This window comes from Bos mutus, chromosome 18, assembly GCF_027580195.1.
Source record: "Bos mutus isolate GX-2022 chromosome 18, NWIPB_WYAK_1.1, whole genome shotgun sequence".
NCBI lineage: Eukaryota > Metazoa > Chordata > Mammalia > Artiodactyla > Bovidae > Bos > Bos mutus.
In genome coordinates this window covers 1,077,083-1,104,939 of record NC_091634.1, presented here as the reverse complement: position 1 = coordinate 1,104,939, position 27,857 = coordinate 1,077,083, and the positions used below count along the sequence as shown (strand labels likewise).

General features: G+C 46.0%; 2 protein-coding genes across 2 annotated transcripts; both read right to left on the bottom strand.

The window, feature by feature from the left end:
- Positions 1–405: 405 nt before the first annotated feature.
- On the bottom strand, positions 406–4,824 carry LOC138991811 (zinc finger protein 805-like). The gene is made up of 2 exons (XM_070388016.1): positions 4,776–4,824; positions 406–1,439 (listed from the first exon to the last, which is right to left on the bottom strand). Exons 1-2 carry the CDS (start codon positions 4,822–4,824, stop codon positions 406–408), a joined length of 1,083 nt encoding a protein of 360 aa, XP_070244117.1.
- An 8,748-nt stretch (positions 4,825–13,572) lies between these two features.
- LOC138991707 (zinc finger protein 419-like) lies at positions 13,573–26,907 on the bottom strand. Its single transcript, XM_070386956.1, has 4 exons — positions 25,994–26,907; positions 21,226–21,264; positions 20,136–20,262; positions 13,573–18,145 (listed from the first exon to the last, which is right to left on the bottom strand). Exons 1-4 carry the CDS (start codon positions 26,033–26,035, stop codon positions 17,385–17,387), a joined length of 969 nt encoding a protein of 322 aa, XP_070243057.1. The 5' UTR covers positions 26,036–26,907; the 3' UTR covers positions 13,573–17,384.
- Positions 26,908–27,857: the final 950 nt, after the last annotated feature.

The window sequence follows — 27,857 nt, the reverse complement described above, 5'->3', positions numbered from 1 at the left end:
ATCCCAACTGTCCAGAGTCCAAGCTCGCAGCCACTGGATGACTCCTCCTGATCACATCTGGCCTCCATGCCAGTTTTGACCTTGTTCTTCATTATGCTGGATGGGGATTGCAGGCATGTTACTATCACAGCAACAACACTGGCATACCTCACCTGTGTGTTATCATGTCTGTTTCCCATTCTAGACACGAGTCACAAGACTCATGTCCCAGTCACCCATCTCCATAACCCAGGACACTGTGTGCAGCAACAGGGATGAAAGATGAGGTTAGCTACAGCTACAGCTACAGGCAACACACAATCACAGCAAAACTGAGCACATGAGGGGACATAGGGGGTTACTTGGGTACATAGTCTCAGATGCCAAAGAACACTTTTCTTCTGGCCAAACTATTCACCACAATAGTTACTTTAAAGAACTCTTCCCGATATGAGTTCTCTGATGCTGACTGAGCCCAGTCTTCTTGTAAAAGGCTTTGCCACATCTCATACATGTGTAGGATTTCACTCCACTATGAATCTTTTGATGGGTGGTGAGGGTTGAGCTGTAGCTGTAGGTTTTTCCACACTCACTGCACTCATAGGGCTTCTCCCTAGAGTGACACCTCATGTGGCGAGTTACAGAAGAGCTTTCACTAAAGGCTTTCCCACACTCTTTGCACTCAAAGGGTTTCTCCCCAGTGTGGGTTCTATTATGCCGAATGAAGTCAGAGTGGTGGGCGAAGGCCTTTCCACACTCACTGCACACATATGGCTTCTCTCCAGTGTGACTCCGCTGGCGCTCTGTGAGGTGTGACCTGCGGCTGAAGGCTTTGCCACACTCAGCGCACATGAAAGGCTTTTCTCCAGTGTGAATCCGCTGGTGCTCCGTGAGGTGAGACTTGCGGCTGAAGGCTCTCCCACACTCAGCGCACTCATAGAGTGTCTCCCTAGTGTGAAAGCTGTGGTGTGGAGTGAGGTCTGCTTTCTTGAGAAACGTCTTCCTACATTTTCTGCATTTATAGAGTTTTACTCTAGTGTGAATCCGCTGATGTCGAAGAAGGAAGCGATTCTTGACAAACCCTTTCCCACATTCCTTGCATTTGTAGGAATTCTTCCCTCCATGAAACAGTGGGTCTGCCCTTGAAACACATGACTCACATGCATGAGGAGCATCTCCTGAGGAGACTTGATCTTGTAAATCTTTTGAGCCCAAACTATCGCCTCTCCCCAGATCACCACATTCAGGGATCCTGTTTCCAGGGAGGGTTTCCTTGCGAAGGACTGTTCCTGTCTTCAAATGCCCTCCCTGCTTTTCTGACACTCCTTCCAGTTCCTGAGCTTGCCCCAACGGAGAAACACGGCAGACTTCCTGAGTCAGTGACCTCTGAAGTAAGTGTCCCTTGAACAAGGCTTGCTGAGAAGCAGCAGTCTCTGTGGTCTTGGTTTTCGCTTTGTCATCTGAAGGGAATCCAATATACAAATGAGGCCTATTAGTAATGCCAACACAGAAGAAACAAAATCACCAAGCAAGCAGGAAGAGGAAGATGGAAATGTTAAGCCCTGCAACCCTCCTGTGGTTTGGCTGGAGGTATATGGTCCTGAGAACCTCCTCTAAAGTGCCACAGAGAGTAATGCGAGAACACCAAGCACTGACAGAGTGGGGAGCAGTGGGAACTCACATGTGGCTGGTGGAGTGCCAGAAGGTCAACCACACTGGAAATCGTTGGGTGCTTTTTCTTCAAGTTAAAGATACACCTATCCCATGTCTGAGTCAACCCAATTCTGGGTATACACCCAACATAACTGCTCATAGTGGTTATGTTTATAATGTTAAAAAAAAATGCTTTGGTCACCTGATGCGAAGAGCCAACTCATTGAAAAAGACCCTGCTATTGGGAAAGATTGAAGGCAATGGGAGAATGGGGCGGCAGAGGATGAAATGGTTAGATAGCACCACCGATTCAACAGACATGAATCTGAACAAACTCCGGGAGACATTGAAGGACAGAGGAGCCTGGTGTGCTGCAGTCCATGGGGTTGCAAAGGGTCAGACACGACTTAGCGACTGAATGACAACTACTGATGTTCATCAACAGGAGAAGAAATAACATAAACTTTAACATATTACTACAATGAGATATTATACAGTATGAAAGCATCACACTCCAAGCAACTGCAACCACATGAATTTGACTTAACCTAAATCAAATCCCTTACAATTATACAGTGGAAGTGACAAATAGATTCAAGAGATTAGATCTGAGAGATAGAGTGCCTGATGAACTACGGACAGAGGTTTGTGACATTGTACAGGAGACAGGGATCAAGATCATCCCCAAGAAAAAGAAATGCAAAAAAGCAAAATGGCTGTCTGAGGAGGGCTTACAAATAGCTGTGAAAAGAAGAGAAGCTAAAGGCAAAGGAGAAAAGGAAAAATATACCCATTTGAATGCAGAGTTCCAAAGAACAGCAAGGAGAGATAAGAAAGCCTTCCTCAGTAGTGATCAGTGCAAAGAAATAGATGAAAATAATAGAAAGGGAAAGACTAGAGATCTCTTCAAGAAAATTAGAGATACTGAGGGAACATTTCATGCAAAGAAAGAAAAAGTGAAGTCGCTCAGTCGTGTCCGACTCTGCGACCCCATGGGCTGTAGCCCACCAGGCTCCTCCATCCATGGGATTCTCCAGGCAAGAATACTGGGTGGGGTGCCATTTCCTTCTCCAGGGGATCTTCCCGACCCAGGGATTGAACCCAGGTCTCCCACATTGCAGGCAGACGCTTTTACCGTCTGAGCCACCAGGGAAGATGGGCACAATAAAGGACAGAAATGGTATGGACCTAACAGAAACAGAAGATGTTAAGAAGAGGTGGCAAGAATACACAGAACTACACAAAAAAGATCTTCATGACCCAGATAATCACGATGGTATGATCACTCACCTAGAGCCAGACATCTTGAAACTTGAAGTCAAGTGGGCTTTAGGAAGCATCACTTTGAACAAAGCTAGTGGAGGTGATAAAATTCCAGTTGAGCTATTTCAAAACCTGAACGATGATGCTGTGAAAGTGCTGCATTCCATATGCAAGCAAACTTTGGAAAACTCAGCAGCGGCCACAGGACTGGAAAAGGTCAGTTTTCATTCCAATCCCAAAGAAAGGCAATGCCAAAGAATGCTCAAACTACTGCACAATTGCACTCATCTCACGTTAGTAAAGTAATGCTCAAAATTCTCCAAGCCAGGCTTCAACAGTACGTGAACTGTGAACTTCCAGATGTTCAAGCTGGATTTAGAAAAGGCAGAGGAACCAGAGATCAAATTGCCAACATCTACTGGATCATCAAAAAAGCAAGAGAGTTCCAGAAAAAAACATCTATTTCTGCTTTACTGACTATGCCAAAGCCTTTGACTGTGTGGATTACAACAAACTCGGGAAAATTCTTAAAGGGATGGGAATACCAGGCCATCTGACTGGCCTCTTGAGAAATCTGTATGCAGGTCAGGAAGCAACAGTTAGAACTGGACATGGAACAACAGACTGGTTCCAAGTTGGGAAAGGAGTAGGTAGAGGCTGTATATTGTCACCCTGCTTATTTAACTTATGTGCAGAGTACATCATGAGAAACGCTGGGCTGGAAGAAGCACAAGATGGAATAAAGGCTGCTAGGAGAAATATCAATAACCTCAGATATGCAGATGACACCACCCTTATGGCAGAAAGTGAAAAAGAATTAAAGAGCCTCTTGATAAAAGTGAAAGAGGAGAGTGAAAAAGTTGGCTTAAAGCTCAACGTTCAGAAAACGAAGATCATGGCATCTGATCCCATCACTTCATGGCAGATAGATGGGGAAACAGTGGAAACAGTGTCAGACTTTATTTTTTGGGCTCCAAAACCACTGCAGACAGTGACTGCAGCCATGAAATTAAAAGATGCTTGCTCCTTGGAAGAAAAGTTATGACCAACCTAGATAGCATATTAAAAAGCAGAGATGTTACTTTGCCAACAAAGGTCCGTCTAGTCAAGGCTATGGTTTTTCCTGTGGTCATGTATGCATGTGAGAGTTGGACTATAAAGAAAGCTTAGCACCGAAGAATTTATGCCTTTGAATTGTGGTGTTGGAGAAAACTCTTGAGAGTCCCTTGGACTGCAAGGAGATCCAACCAGTTCATCCTAAAGGAAATCAGTCCTGAATATTCATTGGAAGGACTGATGCTGAAGCTGAAACTCTAATACTTTGGCCATCTGATGTGAAGAATTGACTCATCTGAAAAGACCCTGATGCTGGGAAAGATTGAAGGTGGGAGGAAAAGGGGATGACAGACGATGAGATGCTTGGATGGCATCGACTCGATGGACATGAGTTTGAGTAAACTCTGGGCATTGGTGATGGACAGGGAGGCCTGGCATGCTGCAGTCCATGGGGTCCCAAAGAGACTAAGCAACTGAACTGAACTGAATGAATCTCACAGACATCCCGATGATCAATAAGGAGATAAGCGGAAAACACACTATGAAGTTCTGTTTCACCCACTCATAAATAGTAAAAATTCCTTGTTGTACTGGTGGTTATGTTTGTAAGAGGTTGTATGGACTATGAAGGCCTGCAGGAGCCTCCTAAGGTCAGGATCTTGACCTGATGGTAGTTATTTGGATTTATTCATGTGTCAAAATTCATCAAGCTAAGGCCTTAAGAGTCATGAACACTGATATGTGTAAATTAAACTTCAGTTTAAAAAAACAAAAAGAATAAGGGGGGTGAATGGAAGTGTAATGTAGGCCTTTCTTCTACAAACAGCCTCTGAGAAGCTGGTTGTACAGATAGTCACACTGATCAGAGGCCATTCTAGAGCTCAGGGAGTGGGGGCGGGGGGGGGGGCGGGAATAAGAGATGATAAGAATGCCCAAGAAGGTGGGAGATGTTTCTAATTCAGGAATTTGTCATGGAAAGGACAGAGGGAGGTGAGAAGAAAGGCTTCAAGTGGCAATCAGATGCAGATGAGTCTGAAAGGATTGAGTGAAGGGAAAGAGAAGCAAGCAGTCTTTATTTCCAACACGAATTTTCTCATAGGCTGAGGTCAGCAGGTGGAGAGTGGTGAGGGTTTGAGGTGAGGTGAGTGGCTGGGAGAGTTGGTGTAGGAGACAGAGCAGAAGTGCAGCGATCATGGGGTGTGCAGTATCATGCAGACAAGAGAAGATGAGAGAGGTGGACTGGGGTGTCATTCAGGAAGGGGATGGAGTCAGGAATGATGTGGGGTATATAAGGGATAAGAACTAGATTGTTTGCATATAATGAACAGGACCTGGGCAGGGCTGCACAAGGGATCTAATGATTGTTCAAAGCTGGTTCTGGCCTTTTCAACTTCTGGGTGTAACTTGCATCCCCAGAGAGGTCTCAATAAGAAGCTTCCCCAGAATTTCAGAGGCAACAGTCCCTCCCAGTCTGCAGTGAGCACCGCTGCCTGGATCTTGGCAATCCACCTGAGGAAGTGCTTGGGGAAAGTGCTCTCTTCACCATCCGTAGCTCTCGTCCAGGATGCAAGAGGCAGGTTAGCTCTGTTTTGGAAACGGGATACCCTGTTTGTGGAGATACAGAACAAAGGTGTTTTGTAAAGACTGTGAAGACTCTCTCTCTCGAGTGTGGTTTTTAGGGTGGAAGGTCTCAGAATAACGGCACTCCCACGCATGACAAAAAGTGCCGCCCCGGGTCCTGAAACCAAGGCACAAACACCAGCCTCGGGCAACGTCTACACAACAGCCTCCATCCTATAGAATCCAAAACCTGCGCACGTGCAGCCACGGGACCCCTGGAAAAGACACCCACTCTTCCCATAGACGTTCTCTGATTAATCTAAGTCCATGTGTCTCACCAGGTGATGCCGGATTCTCACCACAGGCCAGTTCAAATCAGGTCTCAGATCCCTATCATGGGAATCTTTTACAGGGGCCTCAGGCTGAGCCCCTGCTGAGTGCTGGGGCAAGAGGTCACTTTCTGTCATAAAAACACCTTCACAGAAAGGGCATGACATAGACACACTGAAAAGAGTAGAGATAAGAAATCTGAGGGTCTCAGAGAGAAGCACTGAGGTGCCCACTCCTACCCAAAGCTGTTGTGAAAAGACAGTGACCGAGCAGACTCACAGAGAGAAGTCAGGGCGAGACCCAGAGCCAGGGTGCGAATCTGCCTGTGGATTCTCCCAGGTCCTGGGGACAGGTCCTCAGGACACCCTGCTCCCAGGAGCCCCACTTCCTCCCGCCAGGAGGACCAGGCTTCTTGCTCAACCATCCATGTTGGAGACAAAGGGAGAGCAAGTGGGAGGAAGCAAGCCCAGAACATGGCGAGGAAGATTGGTTGGGGTGGGGGGGTGCGGGTGGCTCCGCCATCCAGGCCTCGAGAGGACGGAACCCAGAAGGAGGCTGCAGAACTCCCACCCCTGCCACCACGGAGGTGAAGAGAAACTTACCCAGTGAGACCAGGAGCCTGGAGGTCTCCAGCACCACCTCCTGGTACAGGGTCCTCTGAGTCAGGTCCAGTAATTTCCACTCCTGCCGGGTGAAGGTCACAACCACATCCTTGAGGATCACTGGTGCCTGGCAAGTCAAACAGAGTAGCATCATGCGCTTTGGGGTGTTGGGTGGGATCAGAGCCTGCTTACTTCAGGTGTTCACCTCAGGCCTTCCCAGCCTGCTGCAGTTGGGAGCACAGCTTCTGGTGGCGGACGGACAAGGTGTGAGTTTCAACTAACTTGAGAGCTGCGTAACCTGGTGCAGGTAACACTTCTGAGCCTCAAGTTTCTCGTCTATAAAGCATTCAGGAAAATAACAGAACCTAACTTTGAAGAGGTGGGGATCGAAGAAGATGAAAGGTAACAAAAGTCCCTCAGAGCAAACCAAGGGCCCCATGAAAGCCCGCTATGACCATTGTTTTTAATGATTATTTCTCCTCTTTGCCCCTCTAAGGCCCTGGAAAATCTCAACCAGCACCCAGCTCTGCACAAAAAAGCTAGATCCCAAGCAAACGGGTGCAGGTAGTACTTTAGCTGGAACTAGAAAGATCAGGACTGCTTCAAAGAAGAGGTGGTATTTGAGCAAAGATCTGAGCAATGCACAGGGATGAACTGGAGACCATCCTGAGCGGGGAGGACTGCAAGGGCAAAGGCTGGGAAGTCGGTAAGAGTCTGGCAAGTGGAGGATGGTGCAGCTGGAGGGCAGTGAGCTGGGGAAGGATGGGAGGGGAAGGGGACACACACTCCACACAGAGGGTGTCAGAGGGACAACTGCAGGGGGCCATGCTGGGGTCTGAACTGATTCCAAGGGTCATGAGTGCCCACCAGCTCACAAGCAGCTAGTGAGCTCATTACATATAGGGCCAGCCCTGTTCCAGGCCCAGGGATAAAGCAGCAAACAGGGATTCACAGATCCTCAATAAGCAACTGAATAACTGAGCAAGACAACATCAGCTGGCTCTAAGGATTCTGATGATGAGAAAATGGAGTAGGGGGCAGAGGGGTGGCTTCCCTCATGGTTCAGTGGTAAAAAATCCACCTACCAATGCGGGAGACACCCGTTTGATCCCTGGTCCAAGAGGATCCCACATGCCTCAGAACAACTAGGCCCAGGCGTCACACTCAGTCTGTGCTCTAGAGCCCAGGAGCTGCAACTACTGAGCTCATGTGCTTCAACTACAGAAGTCCCAGCGCCTGGAGCCTGGGCTCTGCAACAACAGAAGCCTTTGCAATAAGAAGCCTGCACACCACAAAAAAGAGTAGCTCCGGCTCACCACAAGCAGAAAAAGCCTGTGCAGCAACAAAGACCCAGAACAGCCAAAAATAAATAAATAAATAAAATTATTAAAAAAAAAAAAGAAAACAGAGTGGGAAGATTAGAGAAAATGAAAGTGAAAGTCGCTCAATCATGTCCGACTCTTTGCAACCCCTTGGACTATACAGTCCATGGAATTCTCCAGGCCAGAATACTGGAGTGGGTAGCCTTTCCCTTCTCCAGGGGATCTTCCCAACCCAGAGATCGAACCCAGGTCTCCTGCATTGTGGGCAGATTCTCTACCAGCTGAGTCACAATGGAAGCCCAAGAATACTGGAGTGGGTAGCCTGTCCCTTCTCTAGGGGATCTTCCTAACCCAGGAATCGAGCCGGGGTCTCCTGCATTGCAGGCAGATTCTTTACCAACTGAGCTATCAGGGATCACGGAAGCGCATAGGTTGGGAGCAAATGTGAGAAGCCCTCTCTGATGAAGGGCCACACAAACAAATAGCAAATACACAAGACAATTACTGGCGGTGATTGGGGCTGTGACAAGAGCAAACAGTGTCACACGCTGGAGAGAATCCTGGGACCTGCTGAGTGTTGACATTCAAAGGCTCCCACAAGGCACCACCACCCTATCTTTAATCACCTCACTTTTCACATGAAAGGAAATGTCTTTAACAGAAGGATGAATTTGCTGCTGAAAATGGCAAGCTAGTTTTGCATAAGCAGATGGCAATTGCCAAGATGAATCCAGTGACCTTCCTGGCTCCCAGCCCACCCCAGGATCCTCCTAGCAGAGGAGCAGTGAGGTGGCACTAGTGGTAAAGAACCTGCCTGCCAACTCAGGAGACGCAAGACGCGAGCTCAAACCCTGGGTCGAGAAGATCCCCTGGGGTGGGAAATGGCACCCCATCCCAGGATTTTTGCCTGGAGAATGCCATGGACAGAGGTGCCTGGCGGCCTGCAGTCCATGGGGACACAGGAGCGAACGAGGTCTGCCATGACTGAGCATCCTGACTCTAAAAATGCTGCACACACTGTGCATCTGTCCCCAGGCTCTCCTTCTTCCTGCAGGCCTCACCTGGACACAGCCTGAGACCAGGGGAACCCCAAGACCTGATTCCCCGGCGGGGGTGGGGTGGGGTGTCCCTAAGATCATTCTAGGACAAGGGGCTCTGCTCCTGAATTGTCTGGAGCGATGCTACCTGGCTGGATCCTGGGCAATACCCTCTCTGATCACCATAAGCCAGGAGAAGGAAATGTTAATATCCTCATTAACCCCAAGGGTGGGAGACAAGGGCAGCGATGAGACCTGCTCAAGGTCACAGCCCTGGGAGGGGCACAGACACAACACACACTGAAGTCTCCATCCTGTTGCTTGAGTGTTTTCCTCAAAGCGCTCCATTCAGGCGGTCCAGAGACAGAGACGGTCTGAGACAGCCCATTTGTCTAACACTGCCGTTAGGACAAGCCTAGGGAAAAAGACCTCCTTCGACCCTAGAAATCAGAGTAGCGGAACAGCCATAACTAGCGTTTCCTGAGCGTCTCTGGGTGCACTGTGCTGCATTCAGTGGTTTTCACACCCTGCCCTACTCCTCTCTCACCAGAACGCAGAAAGAATATGCTGGGATTAACGCCATTTCACAGCACAGGAAACTGTGGAGTCAGGACCTAGCAACCTTCCCCACTAGTGGGCAGGGACAGACCCTGGCGCTGAACCCAGGATGCGGGCTCTAAAGTTCGTTCTGCACACCTGCAACACACATGGAGGATGGCACAGAGGGTTCCACGTACGTGTGGGGGTTACAGGGAGCCCTGTCCTTCGCTGGCGACTCCACTCGACACGTAGAGGAAACTTATTAAAATCTGGATCAGCTTCCTTCCCTCCTTGCCTCCAAATTCTCCATGGTGCCCGCCAACCTAAGAAGTGGACCCTTTCTTCAGTCCGCCATTCCAGATCTTTCTCCACGGTTTCCAACAGGCTATGCGAGTCACAACTTAACGCCGCTGAGCCTCACCTCCAGCATTTTCATCTAGTGGTTCATGGGCTTGGGACACCCCTGCACAGATCAACTGCACTGGGAACCCATCCCTATCAACCCCGGCCTGGATTTAGGACACTCGGCTGGGACTGACCAGCCTCCACAAGCCCCAGAGTTAGGGGAAGCGAAGAGACCCTGGACAACAGCTTCCTCTCTATGGAGGCGCTGGGACGACGTGGCGGGGCGTTCAAAGGGCCGAAGGGGCCATCCACTCACCGGTGCCAGGTAGGTCTCTGCCGCCAGGGCCGCCATGGTGCCCTGCGCAGGGTCCCCCGGCCACGCAAGGTGGGGAATCACGGAGGGCTCCGAGGGCTTAACTGTGCTCCGCCGCAACCCCCCACCACGCCCACCCTCGACTCTACTGGGCAGCGCGGGGAGGAAGGCTCTCCCCCGCTCGCTCTGCTCCAGCCTCGCGTATGCGGACAGGCTCCGACGCGCCTGCGAAGCCAAGCACAACTCAGGCGGAGGCAACGAGGCCCCGACGCGGGCGCCGCCGGAAGTCTCGTGCAGCGCGCGGTCCCGGTCGTGCACAATCATTGGCCCAGAGCAACCGCCTCTTGCCGCAGAGCCGCCTGGGTAATACGGCCACGCAACCCAGCCTGGTACCTCGAAGGGCGCGATTCTGGGAATTTCTGTCGAGGATTCTAAGTACCCGCGGAAAGGGCTCTGGAAAAGGACATCCTCGGGCTCCGGGCGGCGGCGGGCGGGGAGGAGAGGGGTGGCGGGGGAGGAAGCGGCTCTTGGCGTCTTCTTAAATGGCCACCACCCCGTTTCCGTGTAGTATCTTCCGCAGCTAAGGAATATTCTTAAACGTGTTATTTCATGTGCCAGGAGGCTAAAATCTCAGAGGGATACGCTGGACCATGATAAGCAGAGTGAAAGCAAATTCAGGGATTTCCCTGGTGGTCCAAAATACTGAGCCACCGTGCTCCCAATGCAAAGGGCTCGGCTGTATCCCTGATCAGGGAACTAAGATCCCACGTGTGGTGCAGCAGGGGGAAAAAAAAGGTGCATCCACTCAAAGATTGGACCTGATAAACGTTATCTTGCTGCTCTTCAATCACAGGGAGACAGAAGCCTGAGGGTCATTCTGTGAACTCCAACACCTGTGATGGCACACAGTGAAAATACTTCAGAGACAGGAAGACGGAGATATTAGGCAGCCTTGAATCATGTGGCCAAGATGCTGTCTCTCTCTCCCTCAGAAAACACATTTTCCCTGCCTCTATACTCACTGACTGTATTCCTATCCAGCCCACCTGTTATATCAATATAGTATTTCTCACTGCACATTACAAGGCATGTTTATTTCTTTTAGTGGTGTGACACCTGGGATCTATTTGAAAAGGAGATTTACCAAATTTCATTTTCTGCAAGACATTTCCTGCAGTGGTAGAAATGTGTACAGAGTGGCCTCCTGAACTCAGATAAACATAATGTTTTTTGTTTTGTTTTGAATTTCAGTCTAGTGTAATGGCAATACTATTTGCCAAATGATTTGAAATTATCTCTGAGATTGTGAAAGGTGATTCCCCACCAGTTTCAGTCTGGTAGCAAGATTATGCACAATCACTTCATTCTGTACATTCGTCTTTATTCAATGAAAATTCACTCTAAGATGCCACGTTTTCATTATATAGTGTCTTTATTACTGAAGATTTGCACGTGGTTGTGCTTACACAGCTTCATGTCATCAGATCAAAACATGGCTTCTCCATCTCCTAGTCAGCCTCACACTACAATAAAAAAAGATGACTCAAGGTTTCTATCTAAGCTGGAAGGATAGATTTATCAGTCATTGAGATGGGAAGGGTGGTGTGGTGTAGATGGAGGAGGTTAGAAGGAAATATTTAAAATTCGCTTTTGAACATATTTTATCTTAGAATCTATCAAACACCCAAGTGAGGCAAACTGTAGGCATTTGAATATAGGACTCTGATACTCTGCTTTTTTAAAATGACTTTGTTTATTTACTTATTTTTGGCTATGCTGGGTCTTCACTGCTGTGTGGGCTTTCCTCTAGTTTTGGTGAGTAGGGCTGCCTTCTAGCTGAGGTGTGCAGGCTTCTCACTGCAGTGGCTTCTCTTGTTGGGGAGCATAGGCCCAGCAGTTGTGGTGTGCGGGCTTAGTTGCTCCATGGCTTGTGGAGTATTCCCAGGTTAGGGGTCAAACCCATGTCTCCTTCACTGGCAGGCAGATTCTTTTTTTTTGGCAGGTGGATTTTTACCACTCCAGAGCCTCCAGGGAAGCCCTGACTCTTTTTTGGCAAAACAAGTGAGATGTTTTACTCTTTGATGGGCTGATTTTTAAAGAATAACCAGAGCTATGCAATCCAGACTCCCCAAGAGAAGAAATTAATGTACAGAAATAATACCAAGTAAAATGTCACATACCTGGATTCGTGCAGCTACAGGTAAGTTTAATGTTTTAGAAAAAATAAACAGCGGGATATCTGGGAAATATTAAAGGATTGTCTGGAGCTACAAAAAGATGCTCCTTTTCCTTAAGGTGGAATAAACATGTGGTACCTACCATTCACATTCCTGATCTCCAAAACGTAGATTTCAGATAAGAGATTTCATATCAGGCTGCACCCTTGCCAGCTCTTTCCCTTTCCTTGTACTCAGTCATTAAACTTCTCATATTAATTTCCCCTAGATAAATCGTACGTCGTTGAACTCTGGTCAGGTTCTGCTTCTGCAAAACCCAACCTTAGGCAGAATATATTTGGTCAAACCTAAGATATCAATCATGTGAATCATGTCAGTGATATTAGGTTTCTCTTCCATAAGAATATAAGCAAAGGCCAGGAAAACTGCCTGCAATGTATAGCTACAGATTCAGACTAAATCTGGTCCTACCCTGTTTCTAACAAAATACTGAGTTGTTTTTCAAAGACAGGACAAAACCACAAGTCATGCAGTCAAACCATTAAGATATCAACCTCAAGCAACACTCAGGATCAAAATTTGTCCCCTGTCCCTACTTTTAATTTTCTTTTTCTTTTTTATAGTGTCTTTGGTTTTGGTATCAGGGCAATAGTGAATGACATTGTAGAATAAATTTAAGTGTGTTTCATCCTCTTTAGTTTTTTGGAACAGTTTGAGAAGTCGCATTAGCTCTTCTTTATATGTTTAGTAAAACTCCTCTGTGAAGCAGTCCAATCCTGGACTTTCTTTTCCTGGGTTTTTTTTTTTTTTTTTAAAGAACCAGAATATATATTCTTTTCAAGTGTGCATGGAACATTCTCTAGTATGGACTACACACAATCTCACAAAACAAGCCTCGATAAATTTGAGAGGACAGAAATTTAAAGCATCTTTTCTGAGCATGATAGTATAAACTCAGAAAATCAATCACAGAAATAAAAATGAGGAAAAAAAAAAAAACAATTACATGGAGACTAAGCAAAATGCTACTAAAAAACCTACGGGTCAATGATGAAATCAGGCAGGGAATCAGAAAATACCTCAAGAAATATGAAAATGAAAACACAGCCTTATAAAAATCTACTGGATGCAGCAAAAGCACTTCTAAGAGGGAAGTTCATAGTGATATAGGCCTTCCTCCAGAAACAAACAAAATCTCAAAAGATCAACCGAACCAACCACCTAAAATTAGGGGTGGGGGGGGGTGGAGCAAAACCCAAAGTCAGCAGAAGGAAGAAAATTATAAATGTGAAAGAAATAAATAAAACAGGTGTTTGTTTGTTTTTTTTTCCAAAGACAAGGTTCATAAGACCAGGAGATAATTTTTTGAAAGGATAAACAAAATCAAAAACCTCTAGTCAGGCTCACCAAAAAGAAAAGAGACAACCCAGATAAACAAAATAAGAAATCAAAGAGAAGTAACAACTGATACTATAGAAAAACAAACAAAAAATCCTAAGAAAATACTATGAACAGTCATAAGCCAATAAATTCAACAACCTAGAAGAAATGGACAAGTTTCTAGAAACATACAGGGAAAAGCAGGGTGAGAGTTAGCAAGTATATCCACAGTTGTGCAAATGAACATGAACTGTGTGTTTTCATCTTATCTATTTCAAGACATTGATATGTGTTGGTGTTTCAGACATGTACCTAGGAATATGGATGTAAACACATATTTTCCTACTGGAACTTACTCTGTATTTGTTAGAAAATATAATAAGCAGCTCATCTACGACATTAAGTTGCATAGTATAATGGATGGTGATGGGTCCTAAGGAAGTTAAGAAGGGCAAAAAATGGATGATGAAAAAATTAGTTTATGATGGGTTGAGGCACTAAACCGAGTGTCCATATTTGGACTTCTAGTGAAGATGGAAACTGAGGGCGTATTTTAGGTGATTTATTTCATCCTTTCCAATTGCTGCAGTCATTTTGCCTTACTGAATGAAACTGGAACTCCAGGATGACACTAGAACCCACTGTCCTCCTTTTATTCTAATGGGGATATTTTAACAATGGTTCAAAGGTAGTCTTTGTAATAGCTTTATGTAGATGTTATTTATTTGTAAGATTAAGAAAGATCACTACTAGGGAGGTCCCTGGTGGCCTAGTGGTTAGCACTTTCACTGCTGTGGCCTGGGTTCAATCCCTGGTTGGGAACTGAGATTTCACAAGCCGTCCAAAAAAAAAAGAGAAAAACCAAGGGGGGAAAACACACACACACACACACACAAACAAGAAGGATCACTTCTATCCTTACTTTGATATCTAAGTGTAATAGATATGAACAGTCCACAAATTGAAGATTTTTCCATTCAATATCATCACATGTAGAAAATACCTGGAAACGTTTAAGATCTACAAAGGGAAAACTAAAAAACACAGCTAACAAAATTAAAGATCTGAATAAAAAGGTATATTATGTTTATAGATTGGGGCACAGTCTTTCTTCTATGTGTGTGTGTGCTCAGTTGTTTGATTCTTTGTGACCCCATGGACTGTAGCACAAAATGCTCTTCTGTCCATGGGATTTCCCAGGCAAGAATAGTGGAGAGAGTTGCAATTTCCTTCTCCAGGGGATATTCGCAACCCAGGGATGGAACCCAAGTCTCTTAGGTCCCCTGCATTGGCAGGCAGATTCTTTACCACTGCACCACCATCAGTTCAGTTCAGTCGCTCAGTCGTGTCTGACTCTTTGCGACCCCATGAATTGCAGCACACCAGGCCTCCCTGTCCATCACCAACTCCCAGAGTTCACCCAGACTCACGTCCATCGAGTTGCTGATGCCATCCAGCCATCTCATCCTCTGTTGTCCCCTTTTCCTCCTGCTCCCAATCCCTCCCAGCATCAAAGTCTTTTCCAATGAGTCAACTCTTCACATGAGGTGGCCAAAGTATTGGAGTTTCAGCTTCAGCATCATTCCTTCCAAAGAACACCCAGGACTGATCTCCTTTAGGATGGACTGGTTGGATCTCCTTGCAATCCAAGGGACTCTCAAGAGTCTTCTCCAACACCACAGTTCAAAAGCATCAATTCTTCGGTGCTCAGCTTTCTTCACAGTCCAACTCTCACATCCATACATGACCACTGGAAAAACCATAGCCTTGACTAGACGGACCTTTGTTGGCAAAGTAATGTCTCTGCTTTTGAATATGCTATCTAGGTTGGTCATAACTTTCCTTCCAAGGAGCAAGTGTCTTTTAACTTCACATCTGCAGTGATTTTGGAAACCCCAAAAATAAAATCTGACACTGTTTCCACTGTTTCCCCATCTATTTCCCATGAAGTGATGGGACCAGATGCTATGATTTTCGTTTTCTGAATGTTGAGCTTTAAGCCAACTTTTTCACTTTCCTCTTTCACTTTCACCATACTGAAGATTAAATGCAATTCCAATCAAAATTCTAGTGGGAATTTTTGTTATGCACAAATTGAAAAGTGGATTCTAAACTTTATATGGGGGAATTCCCTGGTGATGCAGTGGTTAGAACTCTGCACTTCCACTGCCAAGGGTACAGGTTCAATTCCTCCTCAGAGAACTAAGATCCCATATGCTGAGCGGCCAAACAAACTTCATACAGAAAGGCAAAGGACCAAGAATGGCCATAATAACTTGGATAAAGAAAGTCCAAGGAGTATACAACCTTGAGATCAAGACATATTATTGTTAAAAATAAATTATTCAACACATGAAAGTATTGGCATAAATAAAGTGGATAAATGCAACTGAAGAGAAAGTCCAGAAATAGATTGACCTTCCACGAAGACACTAAAGCAATTCAAGAAATAAGCTATACTATTTAAATCAATATCACTGCAGCAATTGGGTATCCATATTAAAAAAAAATAACTTTCCAAATCAAGTGAGTATGGCTCATTAATATTAAGATATGTAAATTTAAAAGTTACAGAAGGAAATACAGGAAAAATTCTGTCTTTAAATTTGGGAAACATTTCTTATTTACAATACAAAAAGAATAATCAGTAAAAGAATAAATGGACAAATTAAACTACACTAAAATTAAAGCGTCTTGGGAATTCTCAGGTGGTACAGTGGTTAGCACTCTGTGCTCCCACTGCTGGAGGCACAGGTTTGATCCTTGGTTGGGGACCTAGATCCCTCATGCCCAGCAGCATGGCCAAAAATAAATAAACAAATAAACAAACAAAACAAAACAAAACTCTTTCTCTGGAAATGTGACTGAACTGAGATGACCAAGTCTGGCGGAATACTGGTAAATATTTCCAGCAGAGTACCTTAATCAATAATCCATGAAGAAAGATTAAGTCAGTAGTTAAGAGGGCAAATCATATGAACAGCAATTTCAATGATATATGCGTAGAAATTAACACATGGAAAATGACTCAGCATCATGTCATTAGGAAAATGCTACTTCAAATCACTGGATACAGCTATGATATCACAGAAATGAGAAAGCCCAAACACACCAAGTGTTGGCAAGAATGGAAAGAACAGAAACTCAGATTTTAGTGCTTCCAGTGAGACTGTAAAGATTTAACCACTTTAGAAAAATCTGAGTGACTCTGCAAAAGTTGCACATCCACCTACTCGTAACACAGGAGCTGTGTTACCAGATGTTAACTCGAATGAAGGCAAGTCTAAATTCAGAAGGGCACTTCCCAAGTGTGAACTTTCCTGTTTTTTATGAACTTGGAGCTGCCTACAAAGAGCCATGCTTATGAGGCTTTCATCTAGTGTGAGTTCTCTGGTGGACAACAAGACTTGTTTTGTAAGTGAAGGGCCTCCCACATTCACTGCATTTAAAAGGCTTTACTCCAGGGTGGGCTTTTTGGTGCTGAACAAGTGTAGCCTTGCGCATGAAGGCTTTCTCACATTTGTTACACTTATAGGGTCTTTCTCCAGTGTGGGTTCTCTGGTGCTTATCGAGTTTAACTTTGCCATTGAGAGCTTTCCCACATTCGGTGCACTGGTAATGCCTTCGTGCAGCGTGAATACTCTCATGTCTGTTGAGGGCAAAGCTGGTTGTAAACAGTTTCCCACATTTGTTACACCCATATGCCTTCTCCAAAGTATGAATTCTCTTATGCACAACAAGACTTCCTTTGTAGACATAGGCTTTCCCACATTCACTGCACATGAAAGGTTTTTCTCCAGTGTGGACTCGCTGGTGATAAAGCAGCCTTATTTTGAAGATGAAAGACCACATTTGCTACACCCATAAGGCTTTTCTCCAGGATGGATCCTTTGGTGAGCAAGAAGGTTATTTCTGTACAGGAAGCACTTCCCACACTCACTGCACTTATGAGGATTCTCTCCAGTGTGGATTTTTTGATGCTGGACAAGTGAATCCTTGCGGGCAAAGGCTTTCTCACATTCATTACACTCATAGGGTCTTTTTCCAGTGTGGGTTCTCTGGTGTTCAAAAAGTTTATATTTGTGGACAAAGACCTTCCCACAGTCACAGCACTCATATGGCCTTTCTCCTGTGTGAACTTTCCGATGGTGAATAAGACTGGAGCTCTGTCTAAAGAACTTCCCGCAGTCACTGCACAAATACGGTTTTTCTCCAGTGTGAACTCTCCAGTGCTCCGTGAATTTGTACTTCTTCCTGAAGGCTTTGCCACATTCGCTGCACTTGTAATGGCCCTGCCCAGAGTGGGGGGCCTCTCTCCTCTGCCTGCTTCTGCATGGATGCTCTCCATCGTGGGAAGAATGGTTCTGGAGAAAGCCCAGGCTGCCGAGGAAAGTCTTCTCAATCTCTCTGCGCCTGAGCGCAGGGTCAGCCAGGTAGAGAACGTCTCTCTCTACCAGGGCACACACACTGGAGGCAAGAGTCTTCAAGGTAGAAGGGTCTGGCTGTGGGCTTCTGTCCCGTGTCACCTGCTCTACAGAGACACACTGTTTGGAAATGGCCTTCTCAGCTTTTCCTCCCTGCCAACAACCTGAAAGGAAGACAGAAAGTACTGATAGAGTGTGTGGAGACTTTTGTCGGACAGAAACCCATTTGCAGATTTCTGTATGACACCAGAGAGTAAGTCCACGGCAAACGATTCAAAAAAGGGAGGCAGACATGTGGCAGAAGGGGCTACTGCGAATACTAGGCCTCTGTGATCAGAGAACAGGGAAAAAGACAGGATGCCGGGATATGGTGCTGTGCTAAGAGGAACTACCCACTCTTCTGCTAGTGGTGCTCAGCAGGATTTTGGGGTGGTGACAAGTGTACCAGGTAGAATGTGTCCCACTTCAGGAAAATGCATTCACATCTGACTACTCAGTGTTTGAGGACTATATAAGAATGTGCACCTCCCAAGATACACTAAGAATGGACTACTGGTACTGTCTTTCTAGATTTCAAATATATATATATACATACACACATATATATACACACATTAATATATTTGTTTTTCTCTTTCTGACTTATTTCACTCTGTGTAATAGGTTCCAGGTTCATCCACCTCATTAGAACTAATTCAAGTATGTTCCTTTTATAGGTGAGCAGTATTCCATTGTATGTATGTACCACAACTTCCTTATCCATTCATCTGCCAATGGACATCTAGGTTGTCCCACATGCTAGCTATTGTAAACAGTGCAGGGTAGCAAAACAGACAGAGACAGAAACAGCAGACATTTGGAAACAGTGGAAGGAGGAGAAAGTGGGATGACTTGAGAGAATAGCATTGAAACATACATTACCATATGTTAAACAGATAACCAATGGAAATTTGCTGTATGACCAAAGCCGGTGCTCTGTGACAACCTGGAGGGATGGGGTGGGGAGGAAGGTGGGAGGAGGGGTTCAAGAAGGAGGGGACATACGCATGCCTATTGCCAATTCATGTTGATGTATGGCGGAGGCATCACAATATTGTAAAGTAATACCTTCCAATTAAAATTAAAAAAGAATCAACTACTGGGACTTCCCCAGTGATCTGGTGGTAAAGAATCCACCATCCAATGCTGGAGTGGGAGGGGGTTCCACCCCTGGTTGGGGAACTAAGACCCCACATGCCAGCAGTGTGGCAAAAACCAGTGAACAAACACAAAAACTAGCAAAAAAGACCAGACTGCTATTGGAGAAGATTTCAGGGAGGGAGGGAAAGGAGAGACGCAGGTGACACTGGGGTAGAAAAGGACAGGGGTATGAACTCAGAGAAACAGACAGAAGGGGGAAGTGTCAAAATGGGGAAGATAGAAACGAGGTGCAGCCAGGATAAGCTAAAGACTAACCCAGTCATGGCGGAAAGACCTGTTCCTGCAGGGTTAGAACTCATCAGTGACATCGTGCCTTCCTACAGCTCCTGCTCACCAGGCCCTAGATCCTGTTAACCCTCTTCCTATGACCAGACAGATGTCTACCTCGTCAGGCACCCAGGGCTGCCTCTGCCCCTCAGCTCAGGATGGGTGAAGGTGGAACCTACCAGATCAAAGGCCTGATGAACCTACCAGATCAAACTGGGCAGTCAAAGACACCAGCCCAGAGTGACCCAACTTCAGGAAAGTGACAGACTTCAGGAAAAAAACTTTTATTAGGAGAACCTTGAGGAGAGTCTTGAAAAATAACCTAGTGTTGACCACAAATGCTGACCACGTAAGTGTCTGTTATCACTGAGGCAGGTGCTACACAAAAAAAGGTTAGAACCCGTGACACAGGTCTTCCACCCAGCAGAACAGTCAATACACCAAGTACTGGCAAAGCAAAGAAGTGGACAAGCAGGCAACAAGCCTCCAAGAGCAAACCCTCTGTGAAAGGCTTCAGGGCGTGTGACACAGACTGAACACCTATGAGTGGGGGACACAGCTCAAATGCCAGGAAGCCAGGGAAGGAAGCAGTCAGCGTCCACGGCCCAGCCTGGGGAGGCTGGAGTGAGCCAAGCAGAGAGAAGGGCTGAGCCCAGCACAGGCGGTGTGTGCGGATGCAGTTCTTACCCAGGGAGGCTATCAGGGACAGGTTCTCCAGCATGACGTCATAGTATAGGAGTCTCTGAGCCTCGCCGAGGAGCCCCCACTCCTCCTGGGAGAAGGACACCGCCACATCCTCAAAGGTCACATGGCCCTGTCAGGAGGGGGACACGAGTTCACAGCGGCCTCTGTAACCAAAACACCCTCCCCCACCCACCCCAAGCTTCATGGCACCAACACTGTGACCTCAGGGCCTGGAATCTGACATGGTCCCCCTGCTGTCCACCTGCTCAGGAGTATCTTCACACCTGGACCCCGCCCCCACCTGATCTCCAGATGTGTGTCTAGTTGTACACCTGACACCTCCCGTGAGACACCCCTGCCACATCTCAGACTCAGCACAAGAATACGTAATTTTGGACAGTCCTTCTCATCACTCCTACTTTTTGTTGGCTGCACCAGCTCTTATTTGTGGCATGTGGGATCTAGTTCCCCGACCAGGGATCGAACCCTGGGCCCCCTACATTGGGAGCGCAGAGTCTTAGCCGCTAGGCCACCAAGGAAGTCCCATCACTCCTACTTCTCACTTCCCGTCTCAGACACAGTGTCCCTACTCTCACCTAAAGGCAAACGTCAGGGTGTTATGTCAGACGACTGTCTCTCACCCTGCACAGCAGAAAATCATTCAGCTCCTCAGGCTGCCACCCCAGGAAAGGCTCTGCTGTCTTTATCCACCCACGTCCTGGGTCCTGCATTTTGCTGGACACGCCCCACTTGGTCTCACCTCCAGGCACACGGACAGGCTGGCTCCTGTCCCAGGAACATCTCACCACCTCACCTTCTCCACTGGACACAGGAGACCACCTCAGTACAACAATCAAAACTGAGGAGGGGGTTCATGGGAATCCCTGAATTTGTAGGCAAGTGGGACAGAAGTACTGGTAGCCTGGGAACCAGAGACCAGAATTGGCCAGTCTAAAGAGGGTCCTGTGCCTGAGGTGACCCAGAGCCAGGACTAAGGCCCAACAACCCCAGGCCAACTGAGTCTCCTGTATCTGTGTGTTAGGACCAGCGGTGGGATGATGTCTGGGGAGGTACTGCGACTTCTTCCACTTACCTGTCCAGGAACCATAAACATTGCTGGTACCGTGGGAACCTGTGAAAAGAGGGAGGATCTGAGATCAAGGGTGTCTTGGTGAGGATGGAAAGGCGGAGCTTCGTCCTTCCTTCCCTTTCCTGGACATGAGTCACTTCAGGCTCTGAGGGAGGATCTGAGATCAGGGTCATCTTGGTGAGCATGGAAAGGCGGAGCTGTGTCCTCCCTTCCCTTTCCTGGACATGAGTCACTTCAGGCTCTGACCCTACACCCTCAGGCTTCAGAGCAATAACCTGACAACTCAGATAGCCTTCGACAAAGATTCAACTTCCTTCAGTTTCCGTGTCTTCATGTGTAAAATGGCAACATTTATGGTGCCTATCTCATGATGTTACTGTAGGCATCAGATGCATTGTTACTGTATGTCTGGGCTATCACTGAGCTATAACAGAACACAGGATTAACACATTCACAAATGTTTTTGAAAATTTGATACTTCTTACATGTCTTTTAAGTCATTATATAAATCTGACATTTAATCAACACCTTGAAGTTTATGTGATTCCTTCTATGATTTCCTGCTGCTGCTAAGTTACTTCAGTTGTGTCCGACTCTGTGCGACCCCAGAGACGGCAGCCCACCAGGCTCCCCTGTCCCTGGGATTCTCCAGGCAAGAACACTGGAGTGGGTTGCCATTTCCTTCTCCAATGCATGAAAGTGAAAAGTGAAAGTGAAGTCGCTCAGGCGTGTCTGACTCTTCGCAACCCCATGGACTGAAGCCTACCAGGCTCCTCCTTCCATGGGATTTTCCAGGCAAGAGTACTGGAGTGGGTTGCCGTTGCCTTCTCCATATAATTTCCTATCTGACACCAAATATATGATATCTTTCCTACCACCAATGATCAGATTCCATGATACCAACTGGGTGCCCTACATTAATCGTATTCTGGCATCCAGAGGTTAGGGACAAAATTTAAAGGTTTAAGGGCTCAGTCTCACTGGACTATCCCTTTTTAGAGAGGCCAGTTCTGACCTGTGGTTCCCAGGCTACCAGTACTTCTGTTCCACTTGCCTACAAATTCAAGGATTCCCATGAACCCCTCCTCAGTTTTGATAATTTGATAAAGTGACCCACGAAAGTAAAGAAATCACTTTCCTTTCTTCTGGTTCACTGTAATGCATACAACTTAGAAACAGCCCAGTGGAAGAGAAGGCTAGGTGGGGAAGGCGGGGTGGGGGTGGGTGAAGGGAAGCAGGGGGTTTCCAGGTCCTTTCAGTACATGCCACCATCCTAGGACCTCCACCATTTCAATGTGTTCACCAATCTGAAGGAAACCTCATTTCACTCTTCAGCAGTTTTTATACCTAATCTAGTTTCCTTCTGATCCTTGGGAGGCCCTAGGGTGGGGATGGGGGTTTACACTAATTGCTTGGTTTTTCTGGTGACCGATACCATGCTAAGGCTACCTAGGAGACCCACCCTAAGTCATCTCATCATAAAAACTCCTGAGTGAAAAGGGGGCTACTTGTGAATAACAAAAAAAGTCCTAAACTCCTAGGAAATTCCACGGGGTTCAGAGATCTATGTGAAGAGCCCAAGACAAAAACTATGTTAAATATATATGTAAGATTATACACAGACAGAGATTGTCATTTTCAGCAGTTATTATTTGCTTACACAAGATTAACTTGTTAAATCTATACATTTTTAACCGTGTGGTTTCCTGAAAGACCTGAGGCGTCTGTGCTTTGGCTGAATCTGAGCTTGACTCACTGGTCAGTATGGCCCAATTGTTCTGGCACCACAAGGAATAGAAGTTGTCTGAGTGTTCACAGCAGTCAGTGCACCGCCCGGCTCCTTCTCCATCTCCACCCCAGTCAAGGTTCCTTACTGCTTATACCCTGCTTCCCCCAGAAAGCTCTGGAGACACAGGACCCTCCCATCTGGCAACCTCAGAAAGTCCCACTCTCTGCTCTCCAGCCCTAGCTCTCTCTTTCATCTCAGGTTCCCTTTCATTGAAAAGTGACAAGACTTTCCCTCCTAAATTTGAGATCCAGACATGGCTGGAGTCCAGCACTTAGGCTATCACTACATGGACATCCTTCAGCCAGTGACCTCCTCCCTCAATTCTAAACTATAAATTTCAGCAACCCCTATGTTATCTCAACTTCCGAATCTAAGAAACAGCACATCCCTAATTCAACTTTTACTATCTCCCTAAAACTGACTTCTCACATCAGTGTGGTCTCAGGTCTTACAGATGCTCAGCCAAAAGAAAACCTTTACTGTCCTTTACTCAGAGCCACATTTACTGCACCAGGAAATCCTGCCAATTATCTTTAAGGTTTTATAATACAATTATTTATATTCCTTCAGTTTAGTTCAGTTCAGTCACTCAGTCGTGTCTGACTCTTTGCGATCCCATGAATTGCAGCATGCCAGGCCTCCCTGTCCATCACCAACTCCCAGAGTTCACTGAGACTCACGTCCATAGAGTCAGTGATGTCATCCAGCCATCTCATCCTCTGTCATCCTCTTCTCCTCCTGCCCCCAATCCCTCCCAGCATCAGGGTCTTTTCCAATGAGTCAACTCTTTGCATGAGGTGGCCAAAGTATTGGAGTTTCAGCTTCAGCATCAGTCCTTCCAACGAACACCCAGGACTGATCTCCTTTAGGATGGACTGGTTGGATCTCGTTGCAGTCCAAGGGACTCTCAAGAGTCTTCTCCAACACCACAGTTCAAAAACATCAATTCTTCGGTGCTCAGCTTTCTTCACAGTCCAACGCTCACAGCCATACATGACCACTGGAAAAATCATAGCCTTGACTAGAAGGACCTTTGTTGGCAAAGTAATGTCTCTGCTTTTCAATACACTATCTAGGTTGGTCATAACTTTCCTTCCAAGGAGTAAGTGTCTTTTAATTTCATGGCTGCAATCACCACTTGCAGTGATTTTGGAGCCCCCAAAAATAAAATCTGACACTGTTTCCCCATCTATTTCCCATGAAGTGATGGGACCAGATGCCATGATCTTCATTTTCTGAACGTTGAGCTTTAAGCCAACTTTTTCACTCTCCTCTTTCACTTTCATCAAGAGGCTTTTTAGTTCCTCTTCACTTTCTACCATAAGGGTGGTGTCATCTGCTTATCTGAGGTTATTGATATTTCTCCCGGCAATCTTGATTCCACTTGTGCTTCTTCCAGCCCAGCGTTTCTCATGATGTACTCTGCATAGAAGTTAAATAAGCAGGGTGACGATATCCAGCCTTGACGTACTCCTTTTCCTGTTTGGAACTAGTCTGTTGTTCCTTATAAATAATATAATTAATGCCTATATTTTAATTAATATCATTCATATTCCTTTTATTATTTAATTCATTTATTAAAAATTAATAAACACAAAACATTGTTAATTGTTTATATCTCAATACAAAATAAAAAGTTTGAAAAAAAATTAATTAACAGAAACCTCAATTAGGGTTGGCCCACTGGAGGGGGAGCCCTTACTGACCTGAGACAGTAATGGTATTCAAAAGAAGAGTCTCTTCTTTCCTGGCAAGGACTCAGACAGTGAAAAGCCATGGACTCATTGGTGGCTACAGCCCATCTAACTTCCTTCTTTAATCTACATAAAGTGTTAGCTCAGGACGGTTGTATTGCCCTTGAATTTAAAATTCTTTCTTCACAGCGAAAGAATTTGGAGACAAATAGAGAGGTTAAGAAAGTAAAGTGAGAGTCTATTTAAGCAAGGTTATGCTCTCAGCGGGAGAGGAGAGACAGGTGAAAACCTGGCGTCCCCGGTTTCTCAGGCAAGGCAGTTATGAGGGGGATAGAAATGAAGAGGTGGAATGCTCGCGAGGAAGGAGAAGTCCGGGGGTCAGATTCCTGGATTTTAATCCAGCTCCGTTTCCAAGGGGAGAAGGGATTTTTGTCCTTGCTTAGCTTCGATCATAAGTGTTACGACGTCCGTGCCTGATGGGTACTTCTTCATCTGTCCGGCTAATCTTACCGTATTGAGGGCATCATGAGCAAAGTTACCTTCGGACACAGGAGATTCCCACCTTTCTCCTCCTTTCTTTGTCTGCTACCCAGACACTTACCACCCAAGATCTGTGATTTCCTATCAGGCTGGAAGTTACTGCTTTCCTCTGCCTTTGGATCCCTGCTATTTACAAGACGCAGGCGCCCCTGCCCTCATTTCTCCGCTCATACCTAGTGACCTGCCTGCTGTAATAGCGGCACACCCCAACTGCAAATCCCTGATGCTCCTGAGCGGGGAGACATCTTTACAAAAGAAATGGGGGCAGTCAAATTGTTTCAGGCCGGCAACTTCCAAAGTCACTAGTGTCGTCCGGAAACCACTCGACTCTCTGGAGTCTAACGCAGAAGCCTCTCCCAGGTTTCCCAGTCTCCACCTCATCACCTCCTCCCCAGTCAGTCCTCCTCTGAAATACTTTAAAAGTCGAGCATCTTTCTGACTTGTTCACAGCCCTCCATGGTTCCCAGAATGCGGACTATCGGCCCAGCTGACCCAGATGGTTGACTCCTCCTTAATGTTCTGTCCCTGCAGAGAGGACTCCAACCCCAAGTTTCTCTAATGCTCTGGTTCGTGTGCGCCTCCAAGGATCGGCCCAAGGCCTTTAACACGCCACATTTCATCACACAGCGTGTCAGAAATGGGACCGCCACACACGCACGCCTAAAGTTCTGCACTAAGGGGACTGAACCGCGGTGCCCTGAGCAGGTGACCCTCATGGGGGCTTGAGGATCCGGGGACGAACAGTCACCTGGGCCGGGTCCTGCCGCGCGTCGGTTGCCATAGGACCCATTCGGTGCAGCAGGGAAAACCTGGACCGAAAATCCTAAAAGTGGTTCCGCAACCCGTTCACTCCTGTGCAATGTGGACGGCGACCCTCGGGATCTTGCCAGTTTCTTTAGGCTCGACTCCACCCAGTGATTTAGAGCCCTGGATCCTGCAGACAGCAGCAAAAAACGGTCAAACGACCATCAGAAAGACGCCAGAAGTCCCGCCTCCTCCTATTTCACATTCCCGGAAAGGCCCCAGATGAGTACCAGGCCGCGCACAGACTTCTGGACAATGTAGTTCCCCTGCGTCCAGGGATTGCTGTGTGGACCAGACCCTCTCCCTCCCTGCAGGGCACTAATGGGTCAAATCCGCCGGAAGAACCTCTTAAAAACACATCAAAATAGACCCAGCAAAGCCTGTATGTATAATCTTTTAAAAATTCTGATCTCTCATTTCTCAACATAAAATATGATACAAGATTAGAAAAAATGCATTCCAGTTGTCTAAAAGACTGAGTAGCCAGAGTCGTTGTTTGTTTTTTATGAAAACCTTGGAAGCATTTGCAAGTAAGGAAATAAGATTTAGGGATAAAAAAGGCAATTCTGTATTATTGTCTAAAAAAAATACATGGAACTAGATAACAGAACTCTATAGTGGATACTGCCTGCCTAAATAAACCCGAGGTAATAATCAACCACAGCACATTCACTTGTGATCAAAGAATTGCAACTCGGTGCACATTAAAGTATCAGGGCTCCCAGGTGGGGCAGTGAGAATCTGCCCGCCAGTGTAGGAGATTCAAGAGACTCGCGTTCGATCCCTGGGTCAGGAAGATTCCCTGGAGGAGGAAATGGCCACCCACTCCAGTGTTCTCGTCTGGGAAATCCCAGGGAGAAAGGAGCTTGGCCCGCTGGTCCCAAAGAGTGGAGGGGATTGAGCATACAGGCACATTAAAGTATCAATAGCAATAAAAAAAAAGATGTTGTCTAGGGAATAAAAGGAGCTTTTAAAGACAAAAAGAGGTTCGCATTACAAAGGATTTTAATTGGAGTTGGAGGCAAAAGCTAGTCTTGGAAGAAAAGGCTTGAGTGCTATGGCTGTCACTAGAGGGAGGTAACCTGTGGGATAAGTTGCAGACGTTCTTGCAGAGTCCTTGGAATATTTGCAGGTTGGTCCAGATCAAAAGTTCATAGTTTCACAAGATGGGGAGGTACAGGAGACCCACAATTAAAAGCCTCCTATGGAGAAGGAAATGGCAACCCACTCCAGTACAGAGGAGCCTGGCGGACTGCAGTTCATGGGGTTACATGACTGAGAACGCATGCATGAGGGTGGAAGGAGATTGGGTTGGTAGCAATAAACTGGTAGAATTAAAAAAAAAAAAAAAACACACCCTAAATCCAGGTTAAAAGCCCTTTGACATAAATGAGTCCACTTTATTTCACATTTCCGAACATTAGTGAGTTGTCATGCCTTACAGTTTTCAAAGCAAATATAAATGTTTTCACAGTATATACACAAACTATATGAAAATAGCAGGCTTAAAAAAAAACCACATAAAAACTGAAACAAGAAAACACTTAAGATACTGAGCTATCTATAAATTTTTTAATATATAAATAAGTAAATTCAACAAGTACTACAAATTAACGAGGAAAAGACTGAAAATCTTCAAAGACAAAATTCTCGTATGCCACTTGAGATCAGAATTACAAAACACATGAACATTAAAAAAAAATTATTTTATTTTTCATTAGGAAAAGGAAAAGGCAACCAATCAGATTGATGAGACCTAAGTAAGTCTGATATTATCTAATGTCGGTAACACTAGAGAAATTAATAAA

Excerpts from the sequence above, each read along its gene's own strand:
- LOC138991811 (XM_070388016.1), bottom strand. The coding sequence starts at position 4,824 with ATGGCCTCTGATCAGTGTGACTATCTGTACAACCAGCTTCTCAGAGGC. Across the intron at positions 1,440-4,775 it reads CAACCAGCTTCTCAGAGGCT|ATGACAAAGCGAAAACCAAG; the intron begins GTTTGTAGAAGA and ends GATTCCCTTCAG.
- LOC138991707 (XM_070386956.1), bottom strand. The coding sequence starts at position 26,035 with ATGGGTCCTATGGCAACCGACGCGCGGCAGGACCCGGCCCAG. Across the intron at positions 21,265-25,993 it reads CGCGGCAGGACCCGGCCCAG|GTTCCCACGGTACCAGCAAT; the intron begins GTGACTGTTCGT and ends CTCTTTTCACAG. Across the intron at positions 20,263-21,225 it reads TGTTTATGGTTCCTGGACAG|GGCCATGTGACCTTTGAGGA; the intron begins GTAAGTGGAAGA and ends CCCTCCTGACAG.